The sequence below is a fragment of the Desmodus rotundus genome, chromosome 5 (assembly GCF_022682495.2).
Source record: "Desmodus rotundus isolate HL8 chromosome 5, HLdesRot8A.1, whole genome shotgun sequence".
Lineage (NCBI taxonomy): Eukaryota > Metazoa > Chordata > Mammalia > Chiroptera > Phyllostomidae > Desmodus > Desmodus rotundus.
This window is the reverse complement of record NC_071391.1, coordinates 46,604,518-46,623,768: the sequence shown is the minus strand read 5'-3', so window position 1 is coordinate 46,623,768 and position 19,251 is coordinate 46,604,518. Positions and strand designations below refer to the sequence as shown.

The 19,251-nt window shown below is 55.6% G+C and overlaps 1 protein-coding gene across 7 annotated transcripts; it reads right to left on the bottom strand.

Moving 5' to 3' along the window:
• Nucleotides 1-1,013: 1,013 nt before the first annotated feature.
• On the bottom strand, nucleotides 1,014-17,460 carry ATG16L2 (autophagy related 16 like 2). Of its 7 annotated transcripts, none has more exons than XM_053925533.2 (18): nucleotides 14,393-14,571; nucleotides 12,552-12,651; nucleotides 11,884-11,986; nucleotides 8,273-8,346; nucleotides 7,747-7,998; nucleotides 7,501-7,566; nucleotides 7,110-7,226; nucleotides 6,030-6,092; nucleotides 5,124-5,232; nucleotides 4,646-4,751; nucleotides 4,025-4,095; nucleotides 3,686-3,757; nucleotides 3,447-3,567; nucleotides 2,981-3,086; nucleotides 2,188-2,337; nucleotides 1,906-1,953; nucleotides 1,699-1,774; nucleotides 1,014-1,360 (listed from the first exon to the last, which is right to left on the bottom strand). In XM_053925533.2, the coding sequence occupies exons 1-17, from the start codon at nucleotides 14,508-14,510 to the stop codon at nucleotides 1,717-1,719; spliced, it is 1,734 nt and encodes a 577-aa protein (XP_053781508.1). In that variant the 5' UTR covers nucleotides 14,511-14,571; the 3' UTR covers nucleotides 1,014-1,360; nucleotides 1,699-1,716. The 7 variants fall into 7 exon arrangements, with proteins under 7 accessions (XP_053781508.1, XP_053781505.1, XP_053781510.1 ...); XM_053925530.2 differs by having other exon boundaries at nucleotides 1,017-1,360; nucleotides 1,699-1,800; XM_053925531.2 differs by lacking the exon at nucleotides 1,014-1,360 and adding an exon at nucleotides 1,388-1,535 and having other exon boundaries at nucleotides 1,699-1,800.
• Nucleotides 17,461-19,251: the final 1,791 nt, after the last annotated feature.

Sequence of the window (19,251 nt, the reverse complement as noted above, 5' to 3'; positions counted from 1 at the left end):
TGTAGACTATCACCCCATTTTACAGAGAAGGAAACTAAGGCACAAAGACCTTAAGTAACTTGCTCAAAATCCTTCAGCTACTACATAGTGGAGCCGAGATTCACACCCAGAGTGTCTGACTGCAGAGTCCAGGCTCTTGGCTCTCTGCTGCCCAATCTGGAGACGGGCTCCAACACGCTGGGACTGGCGAAGACCCCCCAGGGATATGGTAAGGGGACAAAGAAGGAGGCTGAGAGTGCAAGAGTGAAGCCTTGGACTTGCAGCTGAGCAGATCCCCAGAGGTCGGCGCCCATCACTCAGGACAACAGCCATGCTGCTGAGTCCTCCACCATGCCTCAGGTCAATGAAGGAAGTGGGGTGCCCAGGCTCCACCCCGTGGGGCCTGCCTTGCCCCACAGAGCCTTGCTGTGCACATGAAATCCGATGCCTATGCAAGCGAAGGCCGGGACCAAGCGCCTCTCCGGCTGCCGTCCCAGGCTCACAGACACACGGAGACTGTCCCCGCCCACCCGGCTCTGCCTCTGGAACTAGCACTTGGCCAGCCCGAAGGCAGGCCCGGTGTAACAACCGGGCCTGGAGAGTGGACGTCACTCTCCAGTTTGTTCGAACCCTTTCCACCAGGGCCCTTCTGGGCCGCCTCCCCTACTCCCTACTCAAACTCCCATGGCCCCACCTCAGCCTCAGTCTACCCTGGGTAAGGTAGACAGACCTCAGTCTACCTAAGGAGGGCCCGAGGTGTCGGCCTGGCCTCAGGACCAGCTTGGACCGAGGGTGAAATCCCACGGCTCCAACAGCCACTGCCCTTGCTGCCTCTGGCCTTTCCTCACACTGTCTCCTCTCAGACCCGGACAGCAGAGGCCGGGCGGGCTCTGCCCAGCTCTGTGTAGGAGGAGGGAAGGGGGCCAAGCCTGGGTTTCCTGGAGCCACCAGCCCAAAGACCTCTCTTCCCTAAATGCTACAAAGAGGCAAGCAGACACCAGTTTAGATGCTTAGATGCTTTTTTTTTTTTTTTTTTTTTTGCCACCTTTGGCACTGAAAGAGAGGAGACAGAGATAAACAAAAAGTACAGTAATCTGCCTCTGCCCCCCCCCACCCCCGCAATCCACACTTTGTTTTTAAACAAACAGACCAGGTCCCACCAGACCTTCTTCCCCACTAGAGGCCCTGAGCCACCCCCACCCCTGCCCACACCTCCCTGGGGCCAGTGGGAAGCTGTTCTCTGGCTTCAGGTGTCGGACTCCAGCCCCAGCCCAGGCAGAGGCGGGCATGGCACTAGTGCCAGAGCACGGCCTTCCTGGCCTGGTCTGCGCTCACCACGTGGCTCCCAGAGTAGCACCAGGCCACAGCGTTGACAGCAGTGCTGAGGAGAGGGAGGGCCAGGCTTCAGGGAGTGGCAGGAGCTGGGCCTACAGCCTGGCGCCGCCCTCATTCCTGGACCTGGGCACCTTGAGGCCTCTCTGAGCCCATTTCCTCACCGGTACAGTGGGCTCACAGGGCATGATGAGGATGGACCCAAGGGCATGTGGAAAGGCACCCTGTGAACGGGGAAGGGCTCTGAGGGGTGCGAGATACGGAAACGAGGGCTGGGGACTCCAGGGCCCAAGCACATCGGAACCTGGAATTGGCTCGACAGGACTGGGGCGGGAGCAGCCGTGGCCCTGAAGCTAGGATAAGTGGGTGGGCGGTGGCCATGCTCACCAGTGCGGTCCCCGCAGGCTACTCTCCAATTTCCCAGTGTCCACGTCCCAGATATAAAGGGCTCCATCCCAGGAACCTGCCAACGCGTAGCTTCTGTCTGGGCTGCAGTGGCCACAGCAGAGCAAGAGAGAGGGGATTGAGATGAGACACACAGACACAGTCGGACGGGGCACACTGGGGCACAGACATGTTCCCTCACGGACACACCTGAACACGGCTTTGGTCCAGTCAGAACCGCACTTGAAGCCATCAGCACTGAGGACAGACGGCGTTGGGTCAGAATGGAGGTGGCCGCCGGTCCCTGCCCTCACCCAGGAACTTCAAAAGACTCCTCTCCCCGCCCAGGGGTCGGGCACCTCCGCAGGCCCTGGTTCAGACGGGCCTCCAGGGAGGGCTCCACACTGACAGGCTCTGAGGAGCCTTTTACAGGAGACGAGAGGCCCAGCTGCCCCAGCCAAAGCCACAGGGTCAGCGGCCAGGAGAAGGTACCTGAACACCTGGCGGATATTGCTGACACGCAGGTCGATGACCTTGAGTGTGTTGTCCCGAGAACAGCTGAGCAGATGCAGATGATCGTGGCTGAGGCTCAGGGAGGTGACCCGGCCCTGCACAGGGATGACCTGTGTGCAGCGGGGGGCCCTGAGGAGCAAGGACAGAGATGGGCATGAGAAGCAGCCCCACCCCCCCCACCCCCCACCCCCGGCAGCGTTGGTCCTGACTGGCTAACAGAGAGCAGCGGCACAGATCCCAGAGCCCCGGGCCCAGGCTGACAGTGATTGATCTCCCACTGCAGCAGCCCCTCCAGCAGGAACGCAGGCAGTCCTTGACTCAAAGCTAAAGCCGGAGCCCCTGAAAGCGCTGAGTCACAGAAACACGTGCCGGGGGAAAGCCGTGGAAGTCTGTCCTCACACGTGTGAGAGGCCAAGGGCCTGCGGCCGGGAAGGAGGAGCCCGAGGCGGGCCGGGCACTGCTCCAGCACGCGCTTTATTTACCGTTCAAGCCCAATGTTGCGCTCTTAGGTTTAAAACACAACTAAAGCTTTTGTTCCTTTTGATTACAAAGTGATGACTAAATGGGAAAGGGGGCTTCTAGGTCTCGGCTGTCAAGGCCCAGGCAGAGTCCCATGGCTGGAGGGAGAACCACTGAGGCGGTGGCACAGGCCCACCAGCTCAGCCTCACTTCCCTGCGCACCCTCTGTGGACGGCTCTGGGGCCAGAGAGAGGAAAGAGAACCTGGGAGCCCTGCTGCTATGCCTCCACCGCCCATAGCCCATGCCCGTCACCTGCTGTCCCAGAACCGGATCTTCTGGTCATTGTGGCCACTAATGATGACATGGTCCCCACACACCACGTCGTTACAGTAGGAAAGGACATTGATGGTCCTGGAGCCTAGGGAACAGGGAGCAGAGCCCCAGCCTCAGAGAAGGGTCGTCAGGAGCCAGCCCGCTAGACAGAGGAGAAGCTGAGGCCCAGAAGCCCCAGAGGGGCAGTGTCCTCCCAAAGCCAGTACCTGGGTCCCCTGCTTCCCAGCCCAAAGCCTGAGATCACCAAGAAATGACAGAAAACACCAAGGGGGATAGAGAAGGTGGGGCCTTGGGAGGTTTCACCCCAAATGCCTGTGAATCTGGGAATCACTCCCAGAGAGCAAGTCAAGGTCCCTCATGGCCCAGCATGGGGGGTGGGGAGGGTGTGCGAGGTGCAGTGGGGGGGGGGGTGCAGATGGGGGAGGCAGGGGGGGCTGGGCCTCACAGTAGGCACGGCCAAGGTCCCACTCCTTCACTGTCCGGTCTCGACTCCCAGTCACCGCCTGGTGCCTCGTTAGCTTGAATTTGGCAGCTGTCACCTTGTCTGTGTGTCCAGACAATGTCTCCTGCCCCCACCACAGATACGGGTTCAAGGGCGTGGTCAGGACTCCATAATACCATACTCCCCTCTAGGCCCAAGACATGACCCCTGACCCGCAGACTGCCTCTCCAGTCGGACCTCACCTTGGACACGGTCTCTCCCACCTTCCAGAGCTGAGCGGCCTGGTTGTAAGTAGCTGCCAATACCTGGGAGCCCTGGAGGGATGGGAGTAGGAGAAGTCCTGGACTTGGACTTGACCAGAAGCAATATCCCTCAGGCCCCAGACCTGGGGCAGCGCTGCCTGGGAGCTTTGCAAAGCCCGGTCCCCCAGGCAAACAGAGGCCCTCTGGGCCCAGGGAGGAGGAGTTCTGTAGGAGCCTGCGGGCCCAACCGTGTTTCCTCAGGCCCCAGAGCCTCCACCTGCCTGGGGTGGAGACGAGGGGAGGGAAGCACCCCATGCCACTGGGGCAAAGTCTCCTCACCGAGGGGTCAAAGTCCACACTGGTGATGCTTCCGCCAGCTCCTTTAAGGGTTTGGTTGGCCTCCAGGCGACCTGGGGAGGTGGGAACCAGGGGAAGGGACAGGTACAGTGAGGTCACTGACCTTATGAAAATGAGAAGCTGGGACCAGGAATGGAAAATCAGTTTTCCCCAATTTAGAGGACAGAAACACTGGGCCCCAGGGGATAGCTGGTCATTTCACAGGGTTGAAGATGACCAGAGAACAGGGACTGCCCCTAGGTCCCACACAAGTCTGTGCCAGGCCAGCTAGAGATTTGCCCCATCGAGGAAGCCTCCAGGAGCCAGCTCTGGCTTCCCAACACACTCCCCTCTACAGAGCCCAAGGCAGCTAGCTAACGTAGGTCCAGGCGCCATCTGAGCTCAGCCGTCCTCATCCTGCAGGCATGGACCTACAGGCTCTACAGTTTTCCTCAGAAAAGTGACCCCAAAACTCTTGCCAAGGGATCATCTGGCCACTGCCCACAAGAATGCTCTAGGTGAGGGAACATAAAGAGTTTCAAGACCTTTGCCCACCGAAGAACAAGCTGAGCGTAGGGTCTGGGGAGAAAACACTGGATTGGCCTACAGGGGAGGGGCCCTCACCTCCCACGACATTCCAGAGGTGGATAAGGCGGTCGGTTCCCCCAGTGGCCAGGAGGCTGCTATTGGGACCAAAACAAACTGCATTGACCTCAGACAGGTGAGCATCCTGTGGAGAAAAGGGGGAGGTTGGTGCCCCTGATCCTTGTCCCAGAGGCCTCTGCACACTCAGGCTCTCTCGCGCATGCACCTGAGCACACAACAGTGTCCCATCGCCTCTGGCTAGACCCCTGCTGCAGCCTCCCCCGACGATACCCCAGACTCCCCTGACTGGTACCCTGGTCTCCCAGCCTCCTGTCTCTCTCTCCCCAGTCCACGCCCCCATTATAAAAAGCTGAGGGGTTCTCACCACAAGCTGTGGCAGGAAAACTCCTACTCCTGTTGAGGAGCCCCACCCTGCTTCCCTGGCCTCCTCGGACCACTCTTGGGGCCCATACTCCCCATACCAGCACCCCCTGCAAGTAGCCCAGCTCCTCCTTACCAGCACATCCTGAGCCCGGGTGGGAAGTCTGGCAGCCACGCACACAGGGATGCTCTGGTATCGCTGCTCAGGGACTCCCCCAACTGAGTGTCCTCTCCTCTTCTTAAAACTGAGGGTGGGGAGTGGGGTCAGGTGGGCACTCAGCAAGGCCTCCTGCTATGGGAGCCTCAAGTTCCCCTGAGGCAGCAACAACAGGAAGCAGACACAGAAGGCAACAGAACATGGCCAGAAAGTGCAGGAAGCCCAGTTCCCAACCCAGCCTCCGATCCCAGGGGTCAGTGTGGAGGCGGCAGGAGCACAGAAACAGGCACAGAGGCAGGGCAGAGCCAGTGGATGCGGAGAAACCCTGGGGCTGAGGTTTCAGCCCTGGCCTTGCCACTGCTTGGCTCTGTGACCCTGAACGATCCCTGGCATTTTTTTCTTAATCCTCACCAAAGGATATGTTTATTGATTTTAGAGACAGAGAGAGAAACATCAATCGGCTGCCTTCTACACGCGCCCCAACTAGGGATGGAACCCACAACCCAGGTGTGTGCTCTGACCGGGGATTGAGCCTGCAACCCTTTGGTGTACGGGACAATGACCCAACCAACTGAACTGCCTAACCAGGGCCAGCCCCTGACATTTCTGAACCCGAACTTCCCAACTGAGTGGCAGTTCCTGCCCCAGCCTCAGGCTGGAGCTCCTGGTCCCCTGTGAGAAAACTGGATGAGGGACAGAGCCTGGCAGACAGCCGAGCAGGGGCTGAAAGTGAGGCCATGCACCTCCGGGTCTCCGCAGAGACTCACGCAGACTGCTGGACAGCACACAGATGGACAGGCGGAGGCGCACACACAGGCCGAGCCTGGGCTCCAGAAGCTGCATAGAGGGCTCCAGGGTGCCCTGCCCCTTCCCACACACACTTACTCCAGAAGCCCCTTCACCACATCCACACAGTGAGACAGGGTCAGGGAGGTGGCAGAGGCAGACCTGGGGCAGAATCGAGAGAGACGTGCTAAGGGACCAGCGGTGTGTGTGCAGACAGCAGTTGTCAGCCCTGCTCTGCCAGAGACCCTGGGGCTCACAGCGTCTGGAGCTCCAGAGGAGACCTTGGCTCCTCCAAGACCGGGAGAGTGGCATGCCTCAGGGCAGTCCCACACAGATAGAGGGAGCTGGCAATGAAGTCTCCCAGAGTTTTCACCACGATGGTAAGAACTGTCTCATCACCCCAGTTCCCCCCACAACCAAAGTTCCTGGGAGGCTGAACTGGGGCCTATGGAGGGGTGGTGGTGAAGGTGCCCCAGGCTGGGAGAGCATAAACTGGGGGCCGGGGGCTGGGAGAATGTAGACCTGCTGAGACCTCAAAAATGCCCAGGGACTTGTCCTGGGATGAACTACCGGGGCTGCCAAGGGCTACCAGCATTGCATGCCATCCCCAAGGTTCCTTCACTGACTGCCCTGAGGCCTGGACACCAGTGACTGCAAGGAAGAGCTGGAGGAGAGCCCTCGGCCTGGGGAATGGGGCAGGGAAGGGCAGCGTCAGTGCCAGGCAAATCAAGACAGATGGGCAGACTGAGGGGAGGGGCACAAGGACCGAAGCCCTAGTCAGGTCCCACAGTGTGAGCTCACATCCACACACGCTCAGATGTTCACGTGCATTCGAGTATGCTCACCCAGGCTTGTACACTCATCTGCTCTCATACCCCTGGGTATGCATACACACGCCTGCGACAGCTGAGCCCTGGGCCTTGCCCACAGGTTCCCTCCTGGTGACACCCTTTCACCAGCCAGGCACCCCACCCCCAGAGACCTGGTCCTGGGAATGAAAGAAAGGGGTGAGGACAGGGGGAGGGGTCCCCTCAGTCGCAGGGGAGGTCAGACCTGTCCAAGGAGGTCTGAGCTATACCCCAGGGTCTCTCCAAGGCCCCTCCCAACGCAAGAGCCAGCTCAAGGCCCTACTCGAAAACTGAGATGGGGCCCAACTCAGAGCTCTAGGGCAGTCCTCACCTAAAAGGCCTCTTCCACTTCTCACCAGCCTCACTCGCTAGAGTTTCCGGCTCAGCAGGCAGCGTCAGAGTCACCTCAGCTTTCTCCTTGATCCCGGTGCCTAGGGTGTCTGGGCTCCTGGAAGAGGGAATGGAGTTCAGGGCGGCCAAGGGACCCCAGGCCCCACATGGTGAAGATGTGCAGACCCCGCGTGATGGCCCACGTGCTGGCTCCTAAGAACACACATGCACGTGTCCTGTGAGCTCGGTCTTCGTGCCCCGTCCCTACTGTGATTGTGGCCACATGCAGGTATGGGGCAAGGGAGAATTGGAGGAAATGGCCCAAGAACAGGGCCCTCCAGAGCACATGGGGCAGAGTCAGCATCAGAGGCTCCGGGCGACTCGCCACTCACTCGCTGATGCTCACTGTCCGCTTGGCAGCCTTCCTTAGCTCCTGGGACACCCGTGCCTGCTTGGCCCTGTGGGGAGAAAAATAACCTGGGATCCAGGCGCAGGACGCTGCCACCTTCCTGCAAGAGCAGGGGTGGGTCTCCCCTCCTGAGGAAGGTGCACGGAGTTCCCGCCCCGAGGAAGGGATGGGACTCTCCCACGGGGCGGAACCGCTCACCTCCCTGTGGGGCGAGACTCAGCGCTCTCACCTCTCGCGGCGCTCGTTGCGCAGGTTGCGCTCGGCAGCAGCGTGGGCCTTGCGCTGCACCAGGTGCTCCAGCAGGTCGCGCGCCTCCTCCTCCAGCCGGCGCAGCGCCGCCTCCTGGAGCCCCAGGTGCGCGCGCAGCGCCTCGTAGGCCAGCCGCCGCGCTGCGTTCCGGGCCCGCTGCGCTTCCACCTGCCGGGTCTGCTGCGCGCGTGCCTCCTGCAGCTGCGCCACCCTAGCCTGCAGAGCCGCCAGCCTGGAGCGGGGAAGCCAACGTCACCGCCCAATGGGAACGGGTCTCAGGGCTGGGACAGACTTGCCCACGGCCACGCGCCACGCAAGTGGCTAAGGCAAGTCTCCCACCTAGCCTTACCCCCTCAGAGTCCTGTGGTTCAGGTCTGGGGACGAGGGGACAGCTGTCGGCCCCTGCTGCAGACACACAGGATCATCCCATCCTCCCTCCCCTGCAGAGATGGCTCCCAGGCTTTTAGAGGTGGGTGCGGTCCCACCGGCGCCCGCCCACACCTTACCTGCCGCGTCGCTCCTCCAGCTCGGATTCCAGGGTGCCCAGGGCTGAGCTCTTTTCCACCACCTGGTAGGCCATCTGGGGGGTGGATAAGGGTCAGACAGGTGGGCCTCTGTGCAGAGCTTCAGCCAGAATCTGCTACTCCACCCACCTGCCGCCTCAGTGAAAAGCAGGCTGAGGCGCAGGTAGACTTAAGTGTCTGGCACTAACGCACTGCTGTTTGATGGTACAATTAAAGGGCCTTAGGCTCTGGAGTCTAATACTTGGGTGTCAAACCTGTGACCCTGGGGAAGTCATTTAACCTCTCGGAACCTGCTGTTCCTTTCCTCTAAAATGGGAATGATATTGCTTACATAATAGGTAACACGGAATTATTATAATATTAATAGTTCTTCAAATAATGGCAAAATTTTAATTTTTTAAAAAAATATTTTATTTAGTTACTTTTAGAGAGAGGGGCAGGGAGGGAGAAAGAGAGGGAGAGAAACATCAATGTGTGGTTGCCTCTCACATACCCCCAACTGGGGACCTGGCCTGCAACCCAGACATGTGCCCTGACTAGGAATCAACCCAATGATCTTTTTGGTTCACAGGCCAGTGCCCAATTCACTGAGCCACACCAGCCAGGGCTTAATTTTTTTAATATAGCACTTATGTGCTCCATTTCTTGTTCTAAGCATTCTACACAAATTAACTCTTAATCCCCATAACATCACTGTGAGGTAGGTACTGTCATTCTCCCCATTTTACAGAGGACGACACCAATACAGAGGTTAGTATCTTGCCCAAAGTCACACAGCTAAGTGACAGAGCTGATATTGGAACTCAGGCCTCCTAACTTTATGCTCTAAGTAAAGGGCTGGTCTAGAGGAGGGGTTCGAGGGATGTGGATTCTGTTCCCCACCTCTCCACCCCCGGCTGACCCAAGCATAGACTCTGGAGAGAAAGAAGAGCCCTGAGCAGAGGCACACAGGCTAAGAACGGAAATGGACTTTAGGAGCACAGGGCCAGACTGAGTACTGTGGCTGAGGGTGAGCTCAGCCATAGCCCAGCCTCACTGAACAGTCCTTCAACCAACAGCCAAGAGAGCTGAGGAAGCCACAGAGATAGACTTCAACTCCCACCTTGGGAGCTGAGGGATTAGAGGGAGACAGATGCCAGGCAAAGAGTTCCCACCAGTGTGGCAGAAGGAACATGGGGAAATAAGGCCGGGGGCTCCAACCTGTTCCTGTGCTCTTCCTCACATAGGCCTGGTAAGGGATGGGCGGAAGAGCATGGCCAGTGCCATCCCCCACACTGAGATGACTCCCCATGTGAGCAGCCCGGGGCAGCCACACACACGCAGGGCGACGAGGCCTGCTTTCACAGCTGGCCCGGTTTTTAACACTTATCATTCCCTTCACCGCCAAGCAACCTGACCACCACTTCTGCTTCCTCACTTGTCATTTACTTCATTATTTTCATTGATGTTTTGGTAGTATTTTTTTTGATACTTTTCAAAATTCAAATAATAAGAGGTGGAAAACACGAGTGGTTACCAGGAGTTGGGAACGATTGGGGGAGAGGGGTAAGCTGTGACTAAAATAGGGTGGCGAGAGGGATCTCTGGTGATTCAATTGTGCCGTATGGTAACGTTCACATAAATACGACAGGTGACAAAAACACACAGGGCTGCGTACAGCCCACACCAGCGGCACCTCTCCGGTTGCGTGTGGTGCTGTAGTTACATCAGATGTAACCAATGGGGGAAACCGGCGGAAGGGTGCACAAGGCTTCTCTCTACTCTCTTTGCAGCTTCCTATGAAGCTATAATTATTTCAAAATAAAAAGCTAAAATAGAAAAAAGCTAAAATAGTAATAATGATACATGTGTGTTGTGATGTGTGAAATACTAGCAATCAGAGGAAAGCCCCTCCTCCTCCCCTCGCACAGCCAGCGGGAGCTGACTGGTGCGCCTGGGGAAATGAAGGAGGGAACACTGAGGGTGAGGGGCGTGCACAAGTGTCCCACACTAAGGGAACCAGGAGCTCAGAGACAAGAGAGTGGCAGGTCACATCTGTACCAACCTAAACACGGGGAGAGGTGGTGAGAGAGGCTTTTACTTTCTCACTCAGTGGGCTTCTGTTCTTTTGCAATGCTCACAGCAGGTATTGTGTTACTTGTCTTTTACTCATGGAAGTCGTTTTTACTATTAAAACATATCACTCTGAGTGCTGTATGAAGAATGGGTGGGGGTGCCAAGGGAGGAGCCATCCAGGGTGGAATGAGGGTAATTTGGACCAGGCCAGATATGGTACAGGAAACAGAAGTGGATGGATTTGGAGGCAGGATCCATGACCTGGTGACCAGCTCAGAACAGAGGGCTGGGAGGGGGTAGGGGTGACCGGGGTTAACAGCCCTGGGACTGACTACCAATGGAGGGGTGCGTGATGTACCTCATTCATCACATTCATCACTTAGTCTACAATGTTCGGTAGCACGGACTGGAGACAGGCCCCAGGGGCACAACGGAGGCAAACCAGAAGCTGCCCAGGCCCTGGGGTGTGCACAGCCTACAGAGGGGGCTCAGATACTTGAGAACCACTTCTCAAATGTCAAGTTGTAACTACACCAGGACTGCGAGGAAGAGGCTGTCACTGGGTTCACAGCCCCGGTCCCACGCGAGTCGGGCAAGTGACTGGCATGCTGTAACTGGGTATGAGTTGCCCGGCCGGTCAGTCTCCTCCAGTGGACTCGCAGCTCTATAAGGCCAGGTCCTTTTTATTACTGCATTCCCTGGGCCTTGCGTATAGAAATTATCAATAAATAAATGTGAAAGAATGGAGAGCACAGAGGATGGATTCATGTGGGCTGGAGTTCAAATCCTGGCTCCACCTCTCTAAGCCTCAGTGTCTTCTGCAACCATATAGCTGAAATAACACTTAGCGCAGAACCTGCAGCGAGTCACCTCAATGTGATGTTGGCCCCATTATTACAGGGGCGATGGGGATTCTGACTTTAGATGTGAAGTCCAGAAGAGCAGCTGAGCAAGAGAGTCTGGGTTAGAGATGGGTCTGGGAGTCAGCAAACAAAAACCTGAGGCTGTGGGAGTGAGTGAACCTACCAGAGCTCCAAGGAACACCAGCATGTAAAGGAAGGAGCATAGGGAGTAGGGGAAGGAGCCAGACAAGGAAGTTCCGAAGCAGCAGGGACAGAAATGAGAGGAACACAGGAGAGTGGTGAAGTAAGCCAGGAGACACCACGGGGGTGCGAGATGGACCACCTTACTCATTTAGTCTGTAAGTGTGGACTGAGCATCAATTGCAGATAGGCCCTGGGGTTGGCAGGCAAGTGGTGAGTGGAGCAGGCTACACCACCAGGAAGGGGGAGCAGAGGTGGCCTGGCCCGTGTACCTCACATTCCTCCCTGAGCTCTCACCCCGCTTCCTCCAGCTGCTGTTGGAGCTCACCTCACCCTGGGCTGCCAGAGCCAAGCAAGAGAGCACTCTGACCATCTGGCCTCAAGGCACTGGACTTGGGGAATGTCCGCGTTTTGCTGGCTCCCCTGGACCACATCTTCCGGCCCCCAAAGATCCTGGCCCCACCCCATTGTCTCTCAGACCCCTGCCCAGCCTACCTCACCACAGACCAGCTGGAGCCCCTCCTTCTTCTCTTGCCATTTCACCCTCAGAGTGGCTGGTGACAGGACTTGGTCGGAGTCAGACCCCAAATCCTCCTCCCTGCCAACCAATCAAGAGAGTGGTGTTCATTGTCCCTCCATCCGCCCGGGGGCTGCACATGAAAAGCCCAAGACCAGAGCCGTGAACTCCTCCTAAAGAGGGTGGAAGCTAGAAAGCCAGCAGAGGAAAGAGCATGTCTCCAGAAACTGAAGCCGTCCACGACTCCGCAGCTCCGGTGTTCCCCAAGCCTTGGTTTCCATGGTCAGGACCCTCCTCAAGAAGCACCTCCCAACTCTGGGCCCCAAACCATTCCGGATTCTCATCTTCACTCCCTCTTTGGAATAGGTAGCAAGACCCTTTCTGTAGGCACCAGGTAAGGAAGGAGACAGACAGAGAAGAGGAAAAGCTGAGTGTGGGGGCGGGAGGGAAAGGAGCTGGGACAAAGGCAGACAGGGACTGAGATGGATGTGAGGGAAGGACATTCTAAGCAGCTGGCCTGGGGGAAGGCTGAAGAGCTGGCATCCCCCTCTCCTGGCAGCAGCCAGGAGGAGAACCCAGCATAGGCAGTTGGGGCTGGGCCTACGCACAGGCAGCCCACTGTAAACACGAGCTCGCACACACTCACCAGGGGCCCTGGGGGGTAGCAGGACTGACATTGTTTGGCTCTGGGTGCAGTTTCTCCGAGAACGGGGCCAGCAGCTCAGCCTTCTCCAGGAGACGGTTATCTAGGGGTGCAAGAGGGTGAGCCTGAGGCAAAAACAGACACCTTCCAGCAGACTCCAGGCATACAGGTTACCTCTCTGGCTGGGAGGACTCAGGGCCCAGGGGTGCAGAATGGGAGAGCTCCTGGCAGACTGAGCTCTACCTCTTGCTTAGGGGGGTTTCTGCAGCTCTACCAGCACCTTCAGCCTTGGCACAGCCTCCTCACAGCGCTAGCCCTCAGGCCCTCCCAGGAGATGACCTGCTCTCCCAGGGAAAAAACAGGACCACCACCGTTAGGGAAGAAGATGGCTGGGCATTGGCCCACCAAGGTTCCTGAGAAAGGAAGGGGCCAGGGACTGATCCTCCTGACCCAGGGCAGGGCCTGGCCCCAGAGAGTGATGACACAGAGCTCCACTGGCCCATGGCCTTACTTCCCCTAACTTTTTGGACTAAAAACCAGTCATGACTTCCCCAGGTTGGTGGAAGGTTCCTCTCCGCACCCCCCCGCCCCCTCCCCCAATCCCAGCCAAAAGAGAAAGCCCTTGAGCAATTGTCCAGCAGACCTCCTCAAGTGGGCTAGTTTCTGCAATAGACCTGAAATTCACTCCCTCCACCCCCTCCACGCCCACCACTGTCACTTCCTCTTTTTTCACCAATTCCAGGGCAGGGTGCAGCAGTAAGTCCAGCCCTAGCTCCTCGGCAACTTCCCTCACCCAGCGCGCCGACTGTCACCTCCACCCAGGTGGGAGGCCTAGTTCTCACACAAAACCCCAGTCCCCAGGGCAATGCACTGCCCCCCAACCCCACGCCAGCAAGTCTAAAGATGCCATTTTTCCCAGGTCATGGGTGAGAAATCTGAGACTTAGGGATATAACCTGCCTTGATATAATCAAATATAATCAAATGTATCTGATTTCAGCCCTCCGGAGTCTCCCCAGTCCCACACATTTGCTGGAGAGAGGGGGTGTCCGTGGGGGACAGCTGGTTAAGCTTCAGCCAAGATTAGGCCCAGTGATGGAGCTGCAGAGACTGTGGTGGACTTTCAACCTCAAGCATAACAATCTCAGGTGACCAGGGGCCCTACACACAGTTGCACACCTGTTTATCGCTCTTGACCCACACACCCCCTCCTGACCAGCTAGCACCCCAGAAACAACGCTGTAAAAGTCTGACTTCCAGGGCTCAGCCAGCTCCCTCCCACATCCTGCGGCTCCCTGTTTCTCCCATAGGCCAGCGCAGGCTGGGCACAGAGGCACTCCGAAATCCTAAGCCAGGATCACCTATCTGGAAACTCTGCCCCTCCTCCCTAGAGACTGTTTCACTCCTTCCCTTGAATGGCCAAAAAAACTGCTCTAGACAAGTCCCTCATTCTATAACTGGGCTATGGGTACCAATCGGACTGAACTGGCTCTATCTTGGGAACCGCCCGGCAGGGGGAAGCACAAGGGACCCTACAAAACCAACACGGTGCGGGTGCCTAAGAAGTACAGCTCGTGGGAGGCAGAGCCAGGCCCTGAGGAGCGAGAGCGGGAGCACCGGGAGAAGCTCCATCCAGGAAGGGGCTCTAGGCAGAGCCTGGCCTGCAAGGGGCAGGAATGTGGCTAGTCGGAGATGGGGCGTAACAGACGGGGGTCCGGCAGGTCCAAGGCTCCGGAAGAGAGAAGGCAGTGGTGCCCTTGCGTCACAGTCGAAGAAACCAGACACACTCTCCCGGAGCCCCGTCCCCTCCACAGCCATCTTCTGAGCCCCCCGGGGCGCACTCACAGGCCTGCACCAGCTCCAGGAAGAGTGCCTTTTGCGTGCGGTCCCGCTGCCGCAGCTGCCGCACGATGTGGCGTTTCCAGCGGGCGGCGGGGAATCCGGTGCCACAGGGCCCCGCCATGGCAGCGCGCTCCCGCCTGCCCCACGCACACCCCGGCCCTAAAAAGGCGCTAGTGGGCTGGGGCGGGACCTCCAGGGGACTCCGTGACGTCATGGGCGGGCCGCGGGTGGGGGGGGGAGGGGAATCCCCGGATTGTACCAAGAGCGTACTTGGTGGGGAGAACAAAATGCAAACTTTGGTGGGAAGCCGCACCAGGGTCTACACCAGAGGGACCCCCAAAAATTCTCACCTAAGTTGGAGCTCCTATTGCTGTCTTGGGCGATAAGCGGAACCAGAGATCGGAGCCTCCTGGACGGCTTCCCCGTGCCTGTTGGTGCGCTCCGCAGGCGGGGCCACCAGGGCCAGAGCTCGCAGTCCCCACAACCCCCGGACCCAACTCGCCGCAACGGGCATTTGTCCACACCCCTCTGGGCCCGGCAGCGCTGTACGGTCGGACGTGGACACCTCCTCACACCCGGCCCCTGCCCTCAGGCACTCAAGGTAGTGAAGGGAGGCGAGACTGACAAGAGGCACCTTACACGACAGCGAGATAAGAAGGCACAGAGGAGGAAGGGACTGAAAGGAAGAGGCCATGCCTTCCGGAGATGATGGCGTTTGGGTTAGGTTGTGAGGGATGAATGAAATAGGAGTTGGCCAGAAGGAAAGAGAAAAGGATTCCAAGAAGTGGGAAGAACAAGTTCGATGACATAAAAACGGACTCGGTCCTGGAAGGACAGGGGGCAGAATTGTTCCTGTGGGGAGCGAGGTTTAGGGGTCCAATTTGTCGCAGAAAATGTAGGTCCCTGAGAGTTAAAGGGCTGCAACTGATTTCATCCAGCAAGCCCCTGGCCCAGAGGGGTGGGTGGCTGAGCCGGTCAGCAGCCCAAATTTTGATTCAGGGCTTAACGAACGGTTCGCTTTATTTGGTTGGCGGCTGGAGAAGCAGCAGCATCTCTTCCAGGTACACTTGACAGTAAATCACGGGTTGCGGAGAACTGTAGTGAAATTACCTCCAGCAAGACCCCTGACCAGAGCTCTGCAGACACAGGCTAGTGTGAAGAGTAAGAGGAGGAATTCACTGGGCCCAGCCTCAACGCCTGGTACACTCTGTAAGGCCCCAGCACGCCCTGCTCCGCGGGAGTGAGCGCAGACCTGATCATCCCCAGGAAATGAGAGCAGCTGGGCAATGATGGGGAGCCAGACAGGCACTGGAGGTGACAGGTTTGTTGAGATGCAGATGGTGGGTCACAGGACTTGGAAAGTAGTAAATGCCAGTGATATCCCAGGAGAGTACACACCCTGCCTGCTCTGCTTTGAAACCCCAATGCACTGAGCTCAATCCCCCACATGCTATTATCTGTGACTCTGGTTTCTTTGAAACACCTTCCCCTCTAGTCACCCCGGCTTCTGCTCATGGGTTACCACCTCCAGTAAAACTCTCCGGCCCCTGCGCTGAGTTAAGGCTTCTCTGACCTCAGCCTCAGCCCAAGCCTGCCCTGTCTGTGGAAGGATTGGCTGGTGAGTGGTAACATTCACTAGAAGGCATGCCCAGGAAAAGGGCATGGTATACCCAGGGAGGCCCGCAGCCAACTGGCAACAGTGAGGAATTAATTCCCTTTAGGACTGGGAACTCACGGGTGCCTGCGGATGCCATAAAGGAGCTTGGGCTGTGGGCGTCGAAGGGCATATTCACAGGGCTCTGCCTAGATGCGAGGTGGAAAGGTGCTATTTCTCTCAGGTGAGGAGTCACGTTGGAGTCAGGGGTTCCTTATCCTTTTTTGACTCACAAAACATTCCAACGAAATTCTAAATCATTGACATTTTTTAATGGTATGCAATAAGGATTTTGATTAAAAATATCTCCTGTCTTTAGGCTATGAAAGATTATGTAAAGTTCACTTAAAATGAAAGTTTAGATAACATTCATAATATGTGAAGACAAATTTCTACTTTTCATGTTTAGCATGAAAAATTTCATGTTTAATTCATCTTTAGTTATGTGAGAAAAACATGATTCTAAACCAATAAATATAAAAGTGATTATATCATGATTTAGAGATCTAATGCACTTTTGAAACTTGCACTTGGGTTAGGCATCTCCCAGCAGCCCGAGTGACTATTTAAAATGAAATCAGTCCTGGCCGGGTAGCTAAGTTGGTTAGAGCATCATCTGATACACCAAGGTTGTGGGTTCGATTTCTGTCAGGTACACGTACAAGAATCAACCAATGAATGCATGAATAAGTTGAACAACAAATCAATGTTTCTGTTTCTCTCTCACGCTCTCATCAATAAAAATTTTTTTTAAAGAATTATAAAATAGCCTTGGCTGCTGTGGCTCAGTGGATTGAGCACTGGCCTGTGAACTGAAGAGTCTCTGGTTCAATTCCCAGTCAGAGCTCATGCCTGAGTTTTGGGACAGGTCCCCGTGTGAGAGGCAACCACGCACTGATGTTTCTCTCCCTCTCTTTCTCCCTCCCTTCCTTTCTGTTTCAAAATAAATAAACAAAATCTTTAATTTTTTTAAATTATGAAATAATATCGTAAATCAGTTTATGTTATTCTTACTTAAAGCCCTCCTAAGGCTTGCCAGCATATTCAGGGCAAACCACAAGCCTTCTCTGTGGCCTTACGACCCTGCTTAATCTGGCTCCTGCCTCTGTTTCTGACCTTACCCCTTCTACTCTGTGAATAAAGCCTTATTCACAGTGCTGAAATCACCGCCAAATTCAGTCCTACCGTGGCTGCACCATCCTGGTTGGTCCCTGTTCCTGGGGCTTTTCCTCCAGCACGTTCAGGGGCTGCCACTACCCCTTCCTTCAGAAGACCTTCCTTGTTCACCCAATCTGAAAGAGTCCCATCCCAGCCAATATCTACAACATCATCTAGATGCCCTTCCTTTCAGAGCACTGAACACCCCCAGAAAGGATCTTGTTTCTCTGTCCGTTTAGTGGTTTGTGATTTGTCCCTCCTACCAGGCTGGAAGTTCCGGGAGAGCCGGCATCAAGTCAGCCTTGATCACAGATTGCTCTTCAGCACCTGGAAAGGGACCGGCACCAACGGAACGGCTGCCTAGTAAATATTTACTGCTGTTGCTGTGGTATCAAAAATATACAAAACCAGCTTTCATGGCCCAGTGCTTAGCAGTTTTGAGTTCAGAATTGTACCTATATTTGATTGAAAAATAAATCACATGCACATACCCAAAAATTCAAATAGCACAAGAGTGAAGCTCTTGGCCTCACACCTTCAGACTGGCCCGGATAGGACAGGCTGTTCTGTGGTCTTTCGGCTCTCTCTCAACCAATGCCACGGTTTTTCACTATCAGAATTCTGAGTGTCGCTGAACTCAGCTGGCTGACTCACTTTGAGTCTCTTATGTGGCTGCAGTCACAACGAGGACTGGGGTCGTCTGAAGACTGAGCGGGCCTGGCTGCTGGTGACGGCTCACTCATTTGACTGGAAGAGAGGCAGCAGTTAACTACAAGGACGATTAGAACTGAAACCCAAAGTGCCTCCTGGTGGCACCTCCATGTGGCTTAGGTTTCTCAGAGAATGAAGGTTACATTCTGAGAGGGAGCATCCAAACAAACATTCCACAGATCAAAACAGCCTCAGTCCTGCCCAGATTCAAGGACAGGACACATAGACTCCAGCTCTCAGTGAAAAGAGTATCAAAGGGTTTCTGCAGCTCTTTAATCCGCTGCATGTGGTATACCAAATAAACCTTCGTGTTTCAGTGGCTTAACACAACAAAGGCTGGTTTCTCGCTCACATCACAGTGTGGGGGGGGACAGTGTACCCTTCTCCTCCAGCTGTGACTCACAGCTGAGGGGCTCCCACTCGGTATCTCCATCGTCTCAAAGTTCTTCAATCCCAACCGCTCAGATGGAGGAGCAGTTGGGGGTTGGGGGAGTGGGGCAAAGATTCACACTGACGCGGAGTTGCCTTGGAGCTGAAGCAACACATTCCTCTGCCCACGTTCCCAGTGGTGAGATCACCTCTCTGGGAGGGCTGGGAAATGTAGTCTTCTCCTGTTCCCTGGAAGAGAAAAACGGGTGTGAACACATCGTTGTTACCGACGCACACTAACTTGCCAATCTCCTTCTCTAGAAGCACCATCATTAATAGTTTAGAGGGTATCCTTCCAGAAAAATGTGTGCATATACAAACATATAAAAACATAAAGGTAGGAACTGGCTGGGTAGCTCAGTTGGTTAGAGAGTTGTCCCCATACACCAAGGTTGCAAGTTCGGTCCCTGGTGAGGGCACATGCAAGAATCAAACAATGAATGTGTAAATAAGTGGAACAACAAATTAATGTTTCTCTCTCTCTCTCAAATCAATAATTATAAAAAACCATAAATGTAGCATTCGTACACTGTTCTACATAACAACGATTCTTTACATAACAATATATTTTCAATATACCTTAGAGAACTTTCCACATCAGAATAAATAGATCTATTTCATTCCTTTTAAGGCTACAAAGCATTTCATTGTGTGGATGCCCTATAATTTGCCTAATCAGTCCTCCGTTGATATACACTTAGATTTCTTCCAGTTGTTCGTTCTTACTGTGGTACATCATACAGCCTTGTACTTAGATCTCTGCTTAACTATGTTAGTGAAACTGTAGCTAAGTTTTGATAAATAATATTTAGAGTAGATGTATTCAGCCCTGGCTGGTGTGGCTCAGTGGATTGAGCTCTGACCTGGGAACCAAAAGGTCGCCAGTTGATTCCCAGTCAGGGCACGTGCC

What these genes read in the sequence shown, in the direction of transcription:
- ATG16L2 (XM_053925530.2), bottom strand. Translation starts at nt 14,510, where the DNA reads ATGGCGGGGCCCTGTGGCACCGGATTCCCCGCCGCCCGCTGGAAACGC. An exon ending in TGGGAGAGACCGTGTCCAAG is followed by an intron (nt 3,568 to 3,685) that starts GTGAGGTCCGAC and finishes TGGTGGGGGCAG; the next exon opens with GAGACATTGTCTGGACACAC. An exon ending in AGCCTGCGGGGACCGCACTG is followed by an intron (nt 1,361 to 1,698) that starts GTGAGCATGGCC and finishes CCCTCTCCTCAG; the next exon opens with CACTGCTGTCAACGCTGTGG.